Here is an 18,002-nt window from a genome sequence, read left to right on the forward strand (position 1 = left end):
ATCTGCACACTGTTATCCTGTCTGCCTACCATCTTGACAAGCAGTTTTTGGTTGCTCTTGGGTGTCCTGTGCAGTAAAACTCTCAGACCATCTAGGGTTTCTGTTTTTCTCAGGTATCCACATAACCTCCCCTCCCCCCAACAGCACTTGATGTGTTATGAGCACAGTAAACTTCATTTTGCATGATGCCTTATCCCTGTGTATCTCCATTGCTATATAGATTTATTGATTTTACTTTGTGTCCTCAATGAAATTGCAGAAGCCTAATCTTATGTGGGGGGAACACAAAAGATACTATCCTAGAGTCGTTCCTGACTCCTGCCGCATGGATGACACTGTTGGTTTTTAGGACACTCAGCAGTGTCTCATACCAGCTCCTGCCAGGTGCATATTATTTGGTTGTTTATTCTCTATACAGTCAGGATTGGTCCAGTTTCTCAAGCTTTCCAGCTCTTGTAACTTTGAGAAGATTTATAAACGATCTATTGGGTGGTCTTTCTTGGTGGGTGAGGGTTGTGATGGGTCATTTATTAACTTGAAATAGCAACTTAAATCCTTAGATACTACCTTATCCTTTCAAAGCTTAGAAGCTACCTCTCATCTCTTTGGGAAATGAACTCCTAAACTGTTGCTTTAACGAATCCTACTTTTCACACAAGCAGTGCCCCGGATAATTTCCTCTGTTCCATAATTCTCTCTAGAAGTGGTTATGGGCTATGGATTTTATATTTGATTTGTTGGCTTTTATGCTGTTCCTTTTTTACCTTCTTTCCCATTTTAGTAAGGTTTCTGAAATCCATTGCCCAATCTTAAAATGTTTCTCGCTGTTTGTTTGATTTACATGTGTGAGTTATAGCATGATTGCATTTTATTTGAGGAATATGTTCTTGACGACCTCACATAATGAATTTTCTGGCAGTGGATCAATAGTCTTTCTGTTTACTGGTTAAAGCGGTGGGTGATGCCATGTGACAGTGGCACAAACATGGTTGATAGTTCACTCTGTCAGCTCAGACGTTAGCTATTCTTTTTTTCTTAACAATACTTTTTTAAGACGTAATTTATATATAGTAAAATGAACAAATCTTAAGTACACAACTCCGACTTGTAAAAGCATGTATACAGGGATGCCTGGGTGGGGTGGCTCAGTTGGTTGAAAGTCCAACTCTTGATTTTAGCCCAGGTCGTGATCTCAGAGTCCTGGGATCGAGCCCTGCGTCAGGCTCCACACACTTCGCACTCAGCAGGAAGTCTGCTTGAGGTTCTCTCTCTCCCTCTCCCCCCACCACGCTCTTTCTTAAATAAATCTTAAAAAAAAAAAAAGTATGTAGGGGCACCTGGGTAGCTCAGTTGGTTAAGTCCCTGACTCTTGATTTCAGTTCAGGTCATGATCTCAGGGTTTTAAGATCAAGCCCCATGTCAGGCTCTGTGCTGGACGTGGAGCCTGCTTAAGATTTTCTCTCTCTTCCTACCCCTCTGCCCCTCTCCCCCCAACACATGTGTGCTCTCTTAAAAAAAAAAATTGAGGGGTGCCTGGGTGGCTTAATCATTAAGCGTCTGCCTTCAGCTCAGGTCATGATCCCAGGGTCCTGGGATCGAGCCCCACATCAGGCTCCCTGCTCGGTGAGGAGCCTGCTTCTCCCTCTGCCTCTGCCCCTGCTTGTGTTCCCTCTCTCACTGTCTCTCTCTCTGTGTCAAATAAATAAATAAAATATTTTAAAAAATTGAATAAATAAATAAACCTCATTAAAAAAAAAAGTATGTATACAGCCATGTGGTTATCACCCAGGTCAAGATACAAAATACTTCTGTCACTTCAGAGAGTTCCCTCATGCCTTTTCCTGTCAATACCACTCCCCACAGAGGTAACCACCTTTTGACATCTAAGTGATTTGAGATTCATCTTGGTTTGTTTGAGATTCATCTGTGTGGTTGCATTTACTAGTGGTTTATTCCTTTTCATTGCTTTGAGTGTTCCATAATGTGAATATACTATTTTTTTTAACCCATCCTCCTGTTGATGGATACTTGGGATATTTCTATTTTGAATATAGTTGCAGTTAACATTCTCATATAAGTTTGTGGACATATCATTCATTTCTTACTTACTTAAGACCTACTTGTCAACTTTAAGAAATATTCTAGGGGCGGCGCCTGGCTGGCTCAGTCTGTAGGGCATGGGACTCTTGATCTCGGGATTGTCAGTTCGAGCCCACACTGGCTGTGGAAATTACCTAAAGATAATAATAATAAAAACCTTAAAAAAAAGGAATATTCTAGATATGGTGAGTATCCCAGAGAGTTCTCTGTTCACTTAGTCCTCCTGCTCTAAGTAGGAAGATCTGATGATGTAACTAAGTATTATAGAGGATTGGGGAGGAACGACTGCTTGTCTAATAATTAAAGATACTCTCATAATGAGGGCCTCCCCACCTAAAGTGATGGGAGGAATGTGTTGGAAGAGGGAGGGAGGCTGGTTGGTAACACCATTAAGAGCTTGGTTTTTGTGCCAGACAGACACAGGTTTGCATCAGATCTCTGTTGCTTAGTAACTGGCGACCTTAAATGGGTTATTTAACATCTCATTTGCCTTACCTTTATTTTTTTTTTAATTTTATTTATTTGACAGAGAGAGACACAGCGAGAGAGGGAACACAAGCAGGGGGAGTGGGAGAGGGAGAAGCAGGCTCCCCACTGAGCAGGGAGCCCAACGTGGGGCTCGATCCCAGCACCCTGGGATCATGACCTGAGCTGAAGGCAGACACTTAACAACTGAGCCACCCAGGCGCCCCTTGCCTTACCTTTAGAGTAGAGATGGTAGTACCTACCTTTCCTAGTTTATATTCAGATTATATCCCATTAAGGTATTCAGCTGGAGAGGGGATATAGAATCTGATGAAGTTGACACCTTTACATATACTGAAGTACTAGCTATGGAGTGGGGAGTAGTCAGAAGCTATCCTCAAGTTCTCAGAGCTTGAAAAGTGATTGCATTCATCTGTCTGTATTCATTTTCATGCCTTTATTTATTGAGCATTTATGGCCGGTGCTTTCCTAGCTATATAGCAGGTACAGACGTGAACAAGATGCAGGGTCTGTTGGGGACAGCCAATAAACCAATCAGTCAATCCAGAGAGAACATAAAGCACTAAGAATAGAATAACTGGTGGTTCCAGACAGCAGATGGCATGTTTAAAATAAGTTATAGGGGCGCCTGTGTGGCTCAGTCACACAGGAGTCCCAAAGAAGGCCATGCCTGTGCATCTGACTCTTGATTTCAGCTCAGGTCATGATCTCAGGGTCGTGGGATCGAGCCCCGTGTCAGACTCTGCTCAGCACGGAATCCGCTTGTCCCTCTCCCTCTGCTCCTCCCCCCGCTCTTCTCTCTCTCTCTCTCTCTCTCTCTCTCTCAAATAAATAAATAAAATCTTAAAAAAATAAGTTCTAAACTGTGTCGAGTCAGGACTTCTGTATGGACACATGGATTTTTGAAGGAAATCTGATTTATGAAGAAAGAAGTAGCACAGTAATGAATTTTGGATTCTTTTCACAATTTGTTACAATTTATTTTTAAGGCCAGTTGTGTGTTTTTATTAAGATGATTTGCTTTTGATTAAAATGACTGTGAAGTATTTTAAACATTTTTCTGTTTTCATAGAGGGAACGCATCCAGGTGCCCAGATACCACTTCCAAGTGTTAATAATCTCTGTGAAGAAGGCATAGGATATTACTTAAGCTACTACTTTAAGTTCTTTGTTATATTAGCAACTTCCTGATCCCTGGACCCGTTCCTGGTTAATCTTCTTTATGAGTTGGTCATTTCTCCTTGTCTGCTCTAGCCATTTGCAGTCCTGGAAACAACCTGGATCTGTGGTGGTCTCGGGAGATGTGCATGAGAGCAGAGCCAGTGGGTTCCCCTAGGAAAGGAAGGAATCCTTCCTGTTTATGTATAAAGTTCAGAACCTGGGATTTTTCCAGAATACATGCTTTTCTAAGGTGGGTACACATTCTCTCCTGCTGGAGAGAAGAGTGGGAAAATGTGCATAGCACAAATCTGGGTAAACCCTAGTCTTCCAGGAGAGAGAATAAATAAGATTATACCATATTTCAGTTTGGCTCTCTCCCGCCTGACTAGGATTTTCCTGTTTTGACACCAGGCCAGAAACTTTATGACTAGCAACATTGTTTTTACTTCTAAACAGAGCCACTTCAAAGGGTACCCACTCTCCAACCCCCATTAGAACTGCAATTAACAAGTTATCAGATTAAGCAGACTGTGGACCTCTTCTCTTCCAGGAGAAATTGAATCAAAAAGACTACTTGAAATGGTAACAAGGAACTATTATTGGTTTCGTGTCAATTTTTAGCTGATAAGTGCTATCCTATTCATCAAGTGGCCTTTCTCCTGCGTTTATTTAGAAGTGAAAACCGTGCCAATAGGGAATTTCTTTTTGTTAATGCCTGTGGCGGGCATACAGGATCTAAACGTTTCTCATGCTCATTATAAAAGTTCCTCTTGTTTTGGATGTTCTGTAAGTGACCCAAGGAGTGATGTTTTGATGTGGGTATAATTATAGTAATGAAAATCTATGCCCTAAAGCCCGAGATCCAGACAGGCTTTGTCTAATATCAGTGAATTGTTTTGATATCAGTCAGTAACTTTCTGGCCATTTTGCAACTGAAGAATGAAATAGGAAAAAAAAAAAAAGGCAGTGTAAGGGAGACACCCCAAAAAGTGTTTGGCCTTACCCCTGCCGAGTGACTGACTGATGCCTCCAGGGTAGGCTGTGATTAACTGGAGCCACTTTTATCCCAACTCAGGAGGGATCTTTAACCATTTGGTTTCCAGGGTTGGGTTTAGTTCAGCATTTTCATAAGAAATAGTTCTTGCCCCTTAGGATAGTAAAATCTTACTGGGAGATTCTAAATGGATAATTTCAACACAGTGTGTTAAGTTTTGGGACTGAAGTAGATACAGGATGTCCCTTCCCTGTGTACCCCTCCTCTTCCAGGAGGCTCTTTAGCTCAGCATGGGAGGGATATGCTGGCAGAGGTCCCAAAGAAGGCCATGCCTGTGCAGAAGAATTTAGTGTTCTGCATCCAGTACCATGTTCCTTGTAACTTAAATCTCTATCTTAGACTGTTTAAACAACATACTTGACTAGAACCAAGTTCTAGAAAGCTGTTTAGGGGTTCTCTAGTGACTTAGCCAAATAATAACTTTATATTTGCTTCCTACTTTGTTTCTGTAAAATAAGCACTGTATTTTTGTATCTTCTGAGGGCATCTCTATAAATGCAAAGACTTACTGTAATTATTATTGGCCACATTGATGGTAAATTGGAAATATTTTCATTATCAGGAGAGAGACTGTTATCTGTTCCAGACAGAACCCCTGTGGACCTTGGCTGTGTACTTTGGAGACCATTCGGAATAATTATTTGTCTTCCAGGTGTTTACAGCCCAAGACAGATTTTATACTCAGAAATTGTACAATGTTCTCAGTTTTCCCTTTTGTCTCTCCATTCCTCAAACGATAAAACTGTGAAACATGCTTTCCTTGTTTCTGTGACAAAGTATTACCTATAAAACCAACAGTTTAGAGATAGAAGCAGTTAAATTATAACTGCAGCAGTTTTTCTTTGAGGGATATCTTGCCTTTACTTTCTAGCCTGTCCCCTCGTACCCTCTCGGTTTTCTGATTCAGATGCTAATATGGTGTTCTGGGAAATGCCTTTCGAAATTATTCTTTTCCTGACCTCTGAACTCTTGCTGTCAAGGTCAGTCACTTCACACACTACCATAAAGACAGCTCTATCAAGCCAAAGGCTTGGTCAGCTTCCCAAGACCCAGCTTCGATTCTCTCAGCAAAATTCATCTCTCCTACCCCCTGTGCACACACCAACTCGAGGCTCCTGGCTACCACAGAGAAGGAGCACCCCACACAAAAGAAGCTGTGAGGTAGGATTGTAGGTCAGTCTGGTCTATCTGGTCTTCCTTTGCCCTGGAGGCGTGGGAAGGACTTAGGGTGCTGCCTGTGGAGCTGCGAGGGAGTGCCTTTCTTTGGACCTACCCTGCATGTGAAAGTGAGTGCATGTGAAGAGTTGCTAACACGAAGTGGGGACTGTGACCTGGAACTTCAGCAGTTACTCATGCTTTAACATCCCCATCGGCATCATTACTGTAAAATATTTGAAAGCATCCAGAGGAAAATCTTTTGATTGCCAGTTAAGAACCAGTTTAGACCAAGCCCCCTCTAAAAAGCAAATCATATAGCAGAACTTTCTGGAATTCCATGAGCAAAATAAAAGATTTTTATCCAGTACTTTTCTTCTGGATCTATTAGTATGCTCATGAGTCCCATGGTTAAATTTTTCATGTTCATAGTCGTTTTCAAACTTTACCTCCTGTAAGTCCCTAATTCCTAGTCGTCAAGTCTTTCTGTTTTCAGAGTCATGGAGAACTATTAGCAGGTAACCTATGTTGCTGTAAATAAGTCTTAAAGCTGTTTGCCTGAAAGCCAGTAGGTAGAACTTTTTTTTCCTTTTTATTTATTTTGCAAAGTGTAAGTTAAGTGACCTGTAGATGAGGAGAAATGTTTGTATACTGAAAATGTGAGGGTTCTTTTCACCACCCCTGTGAGCAAAGCATTTGTTGAGGAAAGCCCACTTTGGACCCTTGTCCTTACGTTATTAACCAAAATGAAGGTTTCCATATAGTCATATACTGAGTGTGCCTAGAAAAAAACTCTGTATGGGGTGCCTGGGTGGCGCAATAGGTTGAGCGTCCGCCTCTTGGTTTAGGCTCAGGTTGTGATCTTACGGGTGGTGGGATGGAGCCCCATGTGGGACCCTGCCCTCGCTGCCTTCCCCGCCCCCTTACACACACATGCGCTCACTTCCTCTCTCTCTCTCAAATAAGTAAATCTTAGAAAGGAAGGAAGGTAGGAGGGAAGGAAAGAAAAGAAAGGCAGGCTGTATATATTCCATGTTAATGTCATTTAGGAGCATTACCTAACATGCTCACTCAAGGATGGTTTAACTCTGCAACATGGTTTTCAAAGTCTAGTCCCCAAACATGAACATCACCTGGAAGCTTGTTAGAGATGTAACCTCTGGGCCCCCACTCCCTACCTACTAAATAGGAAAGGCAGAAGTGAGGCCCAGCAACCTGTATTGTAACAAGTCCTCCAGCTGCTTTTAACTTAACATAAGCTGGAGTTTGAGAATTAACGCTCCAGGGGGACGGTGGCTATTGTTTATAACACCTTAATAATAAATCGATAATATTAATAAAGACTGATCTTGGAATAGAGATGTAGAAATAATGTTTTAGCCATGCATAAAATTATACGCATCCCTAATTAAAACCAGTACTTGTTTTATCTTGTATCAAACATTTGAGCTGTTCTTCTAGTCCTTCGTTCTGTGTGAATAGAAACTACAGTTGTGGGAAAGTGGCAAAGAAACCAAACCAGAATTTGAACTTGCTTCACTGTTTTACCGTCTTCTTTGCAAAAGTAAACAAGAATGCCTTGTAATTCTGCCACTGTCTTTCACATGTGAAATTCCCTGATTTCATAGGAACCTTGGGAAGCATCTGAACTAATTTTAGGGAATGTTAGTTCTGTGTAGAGGGTGCCTGTCTGATTATCCAGTTTCCCACAGCTGCCTTTTTGGTTTGTGCCTTGTTCAGAGATTTGCTCCATTGATCAGATCTGTGTGATTATGTTTGGGGAATGAACCCTGTGAGGCTAACTATTGGCTCTGGGGGAGGAACAGGCCCGAGTAACATGGTTTGATATGGGCACATTCGGTCCTGTGGTGCTTGACAAGAGCCTGCATGGGAGCGATACCCTTTCTTCCTCTACTTTTATGATACAATGATATTTAGACTGTCTAGAGGCTTAGTAGCCACGTTATTTTGAAGGTAGGCCAAGAGATGTCCTAATGAGTATAAATTCTTCATAAATAAATTTTCTTAAGGGAAGGGGATTTATTTCATCATACGTCACCATGATGATAATGATGAGCCTCTTAACTGTGGAGGGTCTGCTGTTGTCAAAGTACTTTATAATGTACCAGATTTCCAATAAATCAGTTTCTAGCATGGTAGGCAGGTGTGTGTTAATAAAAAATTATTAAACAAATATGGTATCATTCTAGCTACCGTATGGGAGGAATTGGATGCACATATGTACAGTTCTTCAAAGTTTTGGACCCCACATTTTGTCTAGGGCTAGTTCATATAAAAGCTATTTCCCTTATCTAACGGTGTGGTCATGTTTTGAGGGTTTTTGTTTGTTTGTTTTGGGTTTTTAATAAAGTTTTAAGTGCTCTTGAAATAGCTTGCTTTTCTTGGAACTTTAAAACATAGATAAAGGTGTGTAATTTGAATATGAGTTTTCTTGTTTTTTCAGAATTCTAGTACAGACTTGTTTGCTTTCTAGAACTCCGCTTGGCTAAAAAGACCGTTTATTCTTCAACTTATAGAAATTGCCAAAGTTCATTGACCCCGCAGTCTCTGACCTCACGATAAATTTAATTCATTTGATTTGTGAACCTTGAATTAAGATCACTGGGAGGGGAGTTAAAGACCCTCTGCTTTAAACAAATTCAAAATAGGAGGGCGCCACCTGGGTGGCTCAGTCATTAAGCGTCTGCCTTCGGCTCAGGTCATGATCCCAGGGTCCTGGGATCGAGTCCCACATCGGGCTCCCTGCTCTGCGGGAAGCCTGCTTCTCCCTCTCCCACTCCCCCTGCTTGTGTTCTTGCTCTCACTGTGTCTCTCTGTCAAATAAATAAATAAAATCTTTAAAAATAAATAAATAAAATAAAATAAATAAATAAAAGTTAAAAAAAAAAAATAGGAGGGCGCCTGGGTGGCGCAGTCCGTCCGTGTCTGCCTCCAGCTGAGGCCCTGATCTCAGGGTCCTGGGACAGAGCCCCGGGGTGGGGCTCCCTGCTTGGGGGGGGTCTGTTTCTACTCCTCCTCCTCCTCCTTCTCCCCTCCCCCTCCTGCCCTTGCTCTCTCTCAAATAAATAAAATAAAATAAAAAGAAAGAAAGAAAGACGTAAATTCTTAGAAATGATCAAATTAGGGACTTTGTATTACAGAGGGTTCACTATTGATTCTTAAAGTAACAAGAATTTAAAAGTATCCAATTTGCAATAAATACAAACATTATATGCATAATTGGGTCATAGAAAATCTGATACATTAGTATTTTTTACTTCTCCTACCTGAACTAACTAAATAGGGGCTGTATGTTGAATTCTGTGCCCTCCTCACCCCCCCCCCCCCCGCCGCTTCATTTGTTCTTGTGTGGTAATTTTTTCCTACCTTCCTTACAAATCTAGGTGGAGGAACACAGTTAACTTTATGACCTTACTTAGTTATCAAAATATTTAAGATGCTGAAATTAAAATATATATTTGTGACATGAAATAGGCCTTGGAAATGCTGGATGAGGGAGTTCTCCCACTCCTTGGGATAGGAAGTAGAGGGAAGGATTTTGGCTTTCTAAAAGGTCAAGATATTTGAGAAGTCACTTTTTTTTTTTTTTTTAAGATTTTATTTACTTGAGAGAGAGAGCACAAGATGCGGGAGGGTCAGAGGGAGAAGTAGATTCCCCACTGAGCAGGGAGCCAGAAGCAGGGCTAGATCCTGGGACCCTGGGATCATGACCTGAGCTGAAGGCAGACACTTAACCGCCTGAGCCACTCAGGCGCTCCAAGAAGTCACTTTGGAAAGTCCTTACCTAAGGTGATTCTTAAGGATTGATATGTCATTGTCACTGGCCCCAGTTTACTCTTCCTTGGAGAGTTCAGAGAACAAGTAAAGTGTCCTGTAACAGCAGTAGGTTGTGACCCAAAGTCTTGTGGGGAAAAAGAGGTCCTAAGAATAGCCTTCTGTTCAGTTTATTTACCTCTCTTGTGTACTCGTTCTCTGTGGCTTACCTAATTAATTAAGACTTAGGAAAGTGTTTTTTCAGCTTTGAAACACTCCCACCTTTTAAAATATCTGACTTGGGACGCCTGGGTGGCTCAGTCGTTAAGCGTCTGCCTTCAGCTCAGGTCATGATCCAGGGTCCTGGAATCGAGTCCCACATCGGGCTCCCTGCTCTGCGGGAAGCCTGCTTCTCCCTCTCCCACTCCCTCTGCTTGTGTTCCCTCTCTCGCTGTGTCTCTCTCTGTCAAATAAATAAATAAATAATCTTAAAAAAAAATAAAGTATCTGACTTGCTTGTGGCAACTACTCAGAAAGGATGTATGTATATGCATGAAGAGCAGTTTAATAAAATGGCTAAGGGAATGAGTTCTGTTTTATTTTTTTGTAAGATTTTATTTATTTATATGACACAGAGACAGCGAGAGAGGGAACACAAGCGGGGGAGTGGGAGAGGGAGAAGCAGGCTTCCCACCTAGCAGGGAGCCCTATGCGGGGCTCGATCCCAGGAACCTGGGATCATGACTCGAGCCGAAGACAGACGCTTAACAACTGAGCCACCCAGGTGCCCCAAGAATGAGCTTTAAATCCCGATTAAATAAGATTAGAATTCTTATTAGTCTGTGACCTTAGGTTATTTAAATGAGCTGTGCCTCAGTATTCTTCACCTGTAAAATGGGAATAAAACTAGGAGGTTTGTTTTGTTTTGTTTTAAAGGGAGGGATTAAATTAGCTTTTGCATGCGAAGTACTTAGGTGGTGCCTAGCATATGATAAATATACATATTAGTCATTATCATTAGTAGTAGCAGTAGTTAATAGTAGTAATTGCAATTTCTCTTAAAAACCAAGTCACCTGGGGTGCCTCAGTGGCTCAGTTGAGCATCCATCTCTTGGTTTCAGCTCAGGTCATGATCTCAGGGTCATGAGATTGAGCCCCACGTCAGGCTCTGTGCTCAGCACGGTGTCTGCTTGAGATTCTTTGCCCCTCCTTCTCCCTCCGGGCTGCTTCTCATCCCCACCCCCCACCCCCACTCATGCATGTCTCCCACGCTCTCTCTCTAAAGTAAGTAAGTAAATAAATAAATAAAATCTTTATGGAAAAAAAAAGTCACCCATCCTTTCCTACCACCTTCCCCATAACCCCTAAACATAGGCACATGGTCAGTTGCTGCTTTTAGTTTTCACCTAATAAAGAATGGACATTGATTGTTCTAAGACAAATAAAGAGCCCCATAATTTTTAATTGCCACATAGTGTTTTTTTATATAACTATTCCTTGGTCTACTTTAACAGTTCAAATGAGCATCCTTGTATGTATCTCTTTTTTCATTTTTTCCAGCTATCATTAGATAATCCTTAGAAATGGAATTACTGATTGAAAGCATATGCACTTAAAATTTATTTTTGAGATTTATTTATTTGAGAGAGAGAGTGTGTGAGCGAGTGAGTGTGGGGGGAAGGGCAGAGGGAGAGGGAGCGAGAATCTGAAGCAGGCACCACACTCAGTGCAGCGCCAGACATGGGGCTGAACTCACCACCCTGAGATCTTGACCTGTCCCGAAATCAAGAACTGGACATTTAACCAACTGAGCCACCCAGGTGCCCTGCACTTAAAATTTTTTGATGTAAATTTGATACAAATGGCCAATTAAAAATTCTGTTTGATCGTTTCCATGATTTTTTAAAAATTTAATCAGTTTATTTTTTAAAGTAAGTGCTAGGCCCAACATGGGGCTTGAACTCAACAATCCCAAGGTCAAGAGTTGCATGCTCCTCCAACTGAGCCAGCAAGGCGCTCCTGATTCCATGTTTTTTTGTTTTGGGGACCCTTGGTCTGCTGCTTCATTTTATTTTTTTAAGTTTTTATTTAAATTCCAGTTAGTTAACATACAGTGTAATATTAGTTTCAGGTGTACAATATAGTGATTCAGCACTTCGTACACCACCCAGTGCTCATCACAAGTGCCCTCCTTTAATCCCCATCACCTATTTCACCCATCCCCTCCCACCTCCCCTTGGGGACCATCAGTTTGTTCTCTGTATTTAAGAGTCTGTTTCTTGGTTTATCCCTCTTCACCCCCGCCTTGTTCGTTTTGTTTCTAAAATTCCACATATGAGTAAAATACGGCATTTGTCTTTCTCTGACTGATTTTGCTCAGCATAATACACTCCAGCTCCATCCACGTCATTGCAAATGGTGCTGTTTCATTTTGTACACTTGATTTTAAAAGCCAGGATTTCTAGTATTTCAAATCCCAAACCAAATTTTAGTCTCGAAGGTTTTTAAGTAACTACTCTGCTGAATCTGTTATGTGTTTTATTTGTTTTTTCCAACTTTTTCATAGTATTTATGAGTTCCAAAGTTAGGGCAAGAACTTGAAGCATTGTTTGGTATTTCACAAATTAAATCATTTTGGGGAAATACTAGCATTTTAACTAGACCACTATATTAGTTAAGTTTTCTAGGAGGCTTCCTCCTGGGAACGCAAGGGTTTTGTTTGTTTGTTTGTTTGTTGTTGTTTTTAATTTTGTTTATGGAGAGAGAGAGCATAAGCAGAGGGACCAGCAGGCTCCTTGCTGGGCTAGGAGCCCGATGTGGGACTCAATTCCAGGACCCTCGGATCATGACCTGAGCCAAAGGCAGATGCTTAACTGACTGAGCCACCCAGGTGTCCTATGGGAAGGCAAAAGTTTTCAGTAGAGATCACAAGACTCTGTGAAGGACAACAGCCCCCTTAGTCATGATTCCAGAAGGGTATGAGGGTAGCAGGAGCAAGCTCATGGAGTACCTCAGCCAGTGTTCCCTCAGTCAGTGCTGCTCATTGACAGCAGAATCATTCCTAGAGAAAACTCATTTCTTTGGTCAGATCCTGTTTGGATTGATGTCTGTTCTGTTAGGAGAGTGCTCAAAATAGCTGATGCCACATAGTACTCTTAGATGCTCACTCCACTGTCTGAGGATTGGTACCTTCCCAGTAGATCATGGAAGTTCCTGTTAAGTTGGAGCCCAAGGAAGACAGCCACTTGCTCACTTTTTCAGCCTTGAGACTTTGTCATCAACACCATTAAAGCAGTCTAAGAGGGGTTTTCAAACCATGTTCCCAAAACCCCTTGCTGAAGGGGAGGGGCCCAGCTCTTTACCTGAATGGGAGCACCTCAGCTGCTATTAGCTTAATATACTGTTGGGATTCTTTCTGCTTAAGATTTTTTTTTTTTTAATGGATCCTGCGGTGGTAACAAAAATTTTTTTTCTTGAATATTACAGTATTTACTGACACCTGGGTATTGAGACAAATTTCTTTGATCTTTAGCAAACTGAATGTGGCACGTAGAGTAAGAGATTGGGAGAAATAGCAATTGTTATTTAAAAGACAGAAAAGGCTCTGAAAAATCCTGTTTCTATGTGACATTTGTTATCCCTAAGGTTTTCTAGCATAAGCCATATTTCTGTTGTTTCAAGATTTGGTCAACATAGCTCAGAAGTCCAGCCTGGATGGCCTTAATAGACACTGCTGGTATCAGGCCTGCAGCTCCGTTGGAATGCCTTCATTATTGAGCCTGAAATTCTGCCCCCATTTGTGCTAGTGAGGCCCACAGCTAGAGGCCTAGAGGTCACCATGCTAACGTGTGACTCGACACAATGGAGAACTCCAGGCTGCCACCTGTTTTACCCAGGTTTGCTAACAGCAGCCGTTTTTATGCTGCATCCAGGTACTAGCCTGTATGTGTACTCGCTAGATTCCTTACATTCTTTTCCTGTGTGGGTTCTAGTAAGCTGATTAAAGGGATGGGCAAGAGAGTCAACATTTATTGAACACCTGCTTTGTGCCAGGCACTGTGTATGTGCTTCAGGTGTATTTTTTATTTTTTCTTAAGATTATTTATTTATTTTTTATTTTTTTAAAGATTTTATTTATTTGACAGGGAGAGACACCGCGAGAGAGGGAACACAAGCGGGGGGAGTGGGAGAGGGAGAAGCAGGCCTCCCATGGAGCAGGGAGCCCGATGCAGGTTTCGATCCCAGGACCCTGGGATCATGACCTGAGCCGAAGGCAGACGTATAACAACTGAGCCACCCAGGCGCCCCTAAGATTATTTATTTATTTGAGAGAGAGAGAGATACAGCGAGCACGAGCAGGGGAGAACAGGGTGAAGCAGGTTCCCCACTGAGCAGGGAGTCCAACGTGAGGCTTGATTCCCAGGATCCTGCCGAAGGCAGGCTCTTAACTGATTGAGCCACCCAGGTGCCCCTCAGATGTATTCTTTAATACTCAAAACAGCCTTATGAAATAGGTACTCTCATCCCTAATTTAAGGTAAGCAAAATAAGTAACTTTCCTCTAACTCAGGTTTCTCTCTTTTAATTATAAATGATGTATAAGTCCAGTGATATTATAATAGTGGTGTATGGCAACAGATGGTAGCTACACTTGTGGTGAACTAAGCATAATGCATAAACTTGTGGATTCACTATGTTGTATACCTGAAACTTAAAATAACATTGTGTATCAATATTAAAAAAAAAAGTTGTATAAATTGGTGATGGTTTTCTGTCAGACTTCAAACCAGTTTTGTTCTCCCCCTTTCCCTTATGTTTTATAATATTGGTTCCCCTTTTGTGATTCTTTCAGGGAAAGGTGATCTGTAGACAACCTGCCTATGGCTTGTGAGACCCTGAATCCTAACCATGATGTTATTGACCTTTCCTAGGGTCCTATCCTTCCCCTAAAGCTGGAGCAACTCTGGTCGTGTACAAGGACCTACTGGTGCTGTTTGGTGGCTGGACGCGGCCAAGCCCGTATCCCCTACACCAACCAGAGAGATTCTTTGATGAAATACACACTTACTCACCTTCTAAAAACTGGTAAGCCACAAAGATAAGATCCTTTCAATCCTTGAAATCTAATAACAGATTTCAGATGAATGGACGACTTACCTTTTTTGTGTCCAGGAATCTCTGAGAATTTGGTAAAAGCTCTGGACTCTTTCCGGGAAACAAATTTACATATGCACAGATTTGCTGACAGTTTCAGAAAGTTTACAGGACCCCCTTAAAACCTAAAGCTACGGGGCGGCTGGCTGGCTCAGTTGGTGGAGCATGTGGCTCTTGATCTCCAGGTTGTGAGTTCAAGCCCCATGTTGGGTGTAGAGCTTACATTTAAAGAAGTTTTTTTAAAAGGTAAAAAAAAGAATTAAAAAAAAATAAACTAAAGCTAAGAACCCCTGTTCCAAAGAGAAGAAGTGGAAGAGGTTTATTCCACTTCCTAGAAAAATAAATGTGCCAATTGGAGAATAGAGGCTCTTCAGTTTTGGCTGCTCATTCCTCAGGTGTGTTGTGGATCCAGATGATTCATTGTTCCCTGCTATGTCTCGAAGACTGATTCCTGACGCTCTTTTTCCTTTTTCCTTGTAATGGACTACTTAGTACAGGGCTCTTGGCAGCTGCGTCTGATCAAGACTGTAGAAAGAAGTGGAAGGTGGTGCTTCTTTAGCACATTAGGCTGAAGCAGCCAAGGAGTCATGATGGCGTCTCTGGTCACCTCTACACTCCACCTCTAAGCCATACACACTGAGAACTTGAAAGTGAGCATAGCTTTAGCAGGTTTGTAGGAAAGGCGTAATACCTTCTGCCATCTTCCATTTATTATCCTAACAGTATCTCTACTGAAGGTGATAGGATTGTCATTTTAAAGGCATTCCTACTTACTGTTTCCACCTTAAACACGTAAGACCAGATACAGGTGGTGCTGACTTGCTGGCTTCCTCCTCTCTTTTTGTATTAGGTGGAACTGCATTGTGACAACCCATGGGCCACCTCCAATGGCTGGCCATTCCTCCTGTGTGATAGATGACAAAATGATTGTCTTCGGTGGCTCCTTAGGATCCCGGCAAATGTAAGTATATTTGGTTTGCTGCCTATCGACCTGAAGGTAAATACTCCTGGGGATAACAGGTCGGAAGAGTGAACTAGTCAGGTCAGTATTCCTCAGCCTGGTTCTGGTTGATCCAACCAGTTGTTGCTTCCTAGCATTCTAGTTTTTGATCCCCTAATCACAGAGCAATAGGTTGGAAAACTTCCTCCACAAAATCAGAGCTGTGTAGAATCTTTTTATTTGGTATGTGGTTCATTCGGTGGGATCGAATTCTTATATAGCCTCCACCTTGTTTGTTTCTACCTGTGCCCACAGAAGGCCACCTTCTAAGAAGCACAGAGTGCTTTTACTTGCTCTCTCCTTTATGTCTCAGCCTATGCCCTTTCGGGCTTTATAGAAGAGAGGTAGATTGACAGGGCAGGTTGTAAATGATTCATTCTCCAAATGAGATGGGTTGGGGGAGTGGGTAGGAGTGAGAAAACTGTCAGGTCCGATGCACTTCTGTGAGGCTGTGCTCCCTACCTACTGTCCTTACCATCTCTGGCCACAACTGGCCAGCTCAGGCCAGAGGCAAGGGCCAGAGCAATCCATCGGAATCACTCTTTATCTGAGTTGATGGTAGCTGCATTGATGGTCATGAGAGGGAAGTTGATGAGCTGTCAACAGTAAAAGCATTCCAGACCCAACTCTCTTCTCTGTTAGACAAGGTATTCCCCATCTTCCTATTTCAAAACAGTTGTGGAGAGACTGAGCTGCCCCCCAGATGAGAAAGTTTAGGTCTTTACAGTATTAGAGTTCTTATTCCTGTGTTCCTCTGTATGAGTAAATGACCTTAGCGAGGTGATGGTAACATAGAGGCTGCCTTCCAGTAGTCTGTCCTTGCCATACTGGTCCCCTGAGGGTTGGAGATGCCAGTTTGCCCTTGATAAAACTGCAGATCTCATTAGCCATGGTGAAATTACTTTTTGTAGCCAGAATCGATAAATCTTTATCTCCTGGACAGTGATAGAGCTACCTTTTACATCAGTTTTTTCTCTTCCTTGTGGTTTTTGCTTTTGAATGGCTGTGTCTTGACCAGTAGCTATTTCCTGCTAACACTGGTTCACTCGTACTTCAGGTACTAGTATGTGGCTGCAGACATGACTCAAGAGAGGCTTTATGGGTCAGTGGGAAGAGCAAAGGTTTGAAGGTCTTGAGATGGGCTCCAGGGAAAGGAGGGGAAGAAAAATATAGTTTAGGATGCTATGACCAGAGCATGAGGGATGCCACGAATTCCGTTTGGAAGCACCTTTCAGCTTGCCGAGTAGACACCATGAGCAAAGCTCACCCTCCCGAGTTGAAAAAATTTATGGACAAGAAATTGTCATTGAAATTAAATGGTGGCAGACATGTCCAAGGAATATTGTGGGGGTTCGATCTGTTTATGAATCTTGTGATAGATGAATGTGTGGAGATAGCAACTAGTGGGCCACAGAATGATACTGGAACGGCGGTAACACCAGGACATGGTATCATCATGTTAGAAGCCTTGGAGCGAGTATAAACAATGGGTGTGTTCAGAAGAAATCAGCTGCTTCCACATGTCCCCTCCATAGTACCTGTTTTACTACGATATAAAAATCAGGTCGTGTGCGTTTTCATATTGAACTTTTTTGTTAAATAAGCTTTTATAATAGTAAAAAAAAAAAAAAAAAAGCTTTGACCATGGCATTTTGCTAGGCATCTTTATAAATGTAACTTCCGGGGCACCTGGCTGGCTTAGTTGGTAGAGCGTGCAACTCTTGATCTCAGGGTCATGAGTTCAATCCCCATGTTGGGCATGGAGCCTACTTAAAAATAATAACTTAATGTCAGAGGGGGAGACGAACCATGAGAGATGATGGACTCTGAAAAACAAACTGAGGGTTCTAGAGGGGAGGGGGGTAGGGGGATGGGTTAGCCTGGTGATGGGCATTGAGGAGGGCACGTTCTGCATGGAGCACTGGGTGTTATGAACAAACAATGAATCATGGAACACTGCACCAAAAACTAATGATGTAATATATGGTGATTAACATAACAATAAAAAATTAAAAAAAATAATAACTTAAAAAATAAATAAAATATAAATGTAACTTCATTTATATCAGCTCTGTGGTCCCTGGGAGCTCCCAACTCCTTCAACCTTATGTCCTTATCT

The 18,002-nt window shown here is 42.0% G+C and overlaps 1 protein-coding gene across 1 annotated transcript in view; it reads left to right on the top strand.

Annotated features, from left to right (window-relative positions):
- Nucleotides 1-18,002, top strand: part of FBXO42 (F-box protein 42) — a 104,895-nt gene that overhangs the window by 79,539 nt on the left and 7,354 nt on the right. The window contains exons 5-6 of the mRNA XM_028108354.2: nucleotides 14,661-14,814; nucleotides 15,734-15,844. Coding sequence (XP_027964155.1) covers nucleotides 14,661-14,814; nucleotides 15,734-15,844 — 265 coding nt within the window. The remainder of the gene's footprint in view (nucleotides 1-14,660; nucleotides 14,815-15,733; nucleotides 15,845-18,002) is intronic.

The sequence above is a fragment of the Eumetopias jubatus genome, unplaced genomic scaffold, assembly GCF_037043125.1.
Source record: "Eumetopias jubatus isolate StellerSeaLion01/CBP00866 unplaced genomic scaffold, mEumJub1_p1.0 scaffold_4, whole genome shotgun sequence".
NCBI lineage: Eukaryota > Metazoa > Chordata > Mammalia > Carnivora > Otariidae > Eumetopias > Eumetopias jubatus.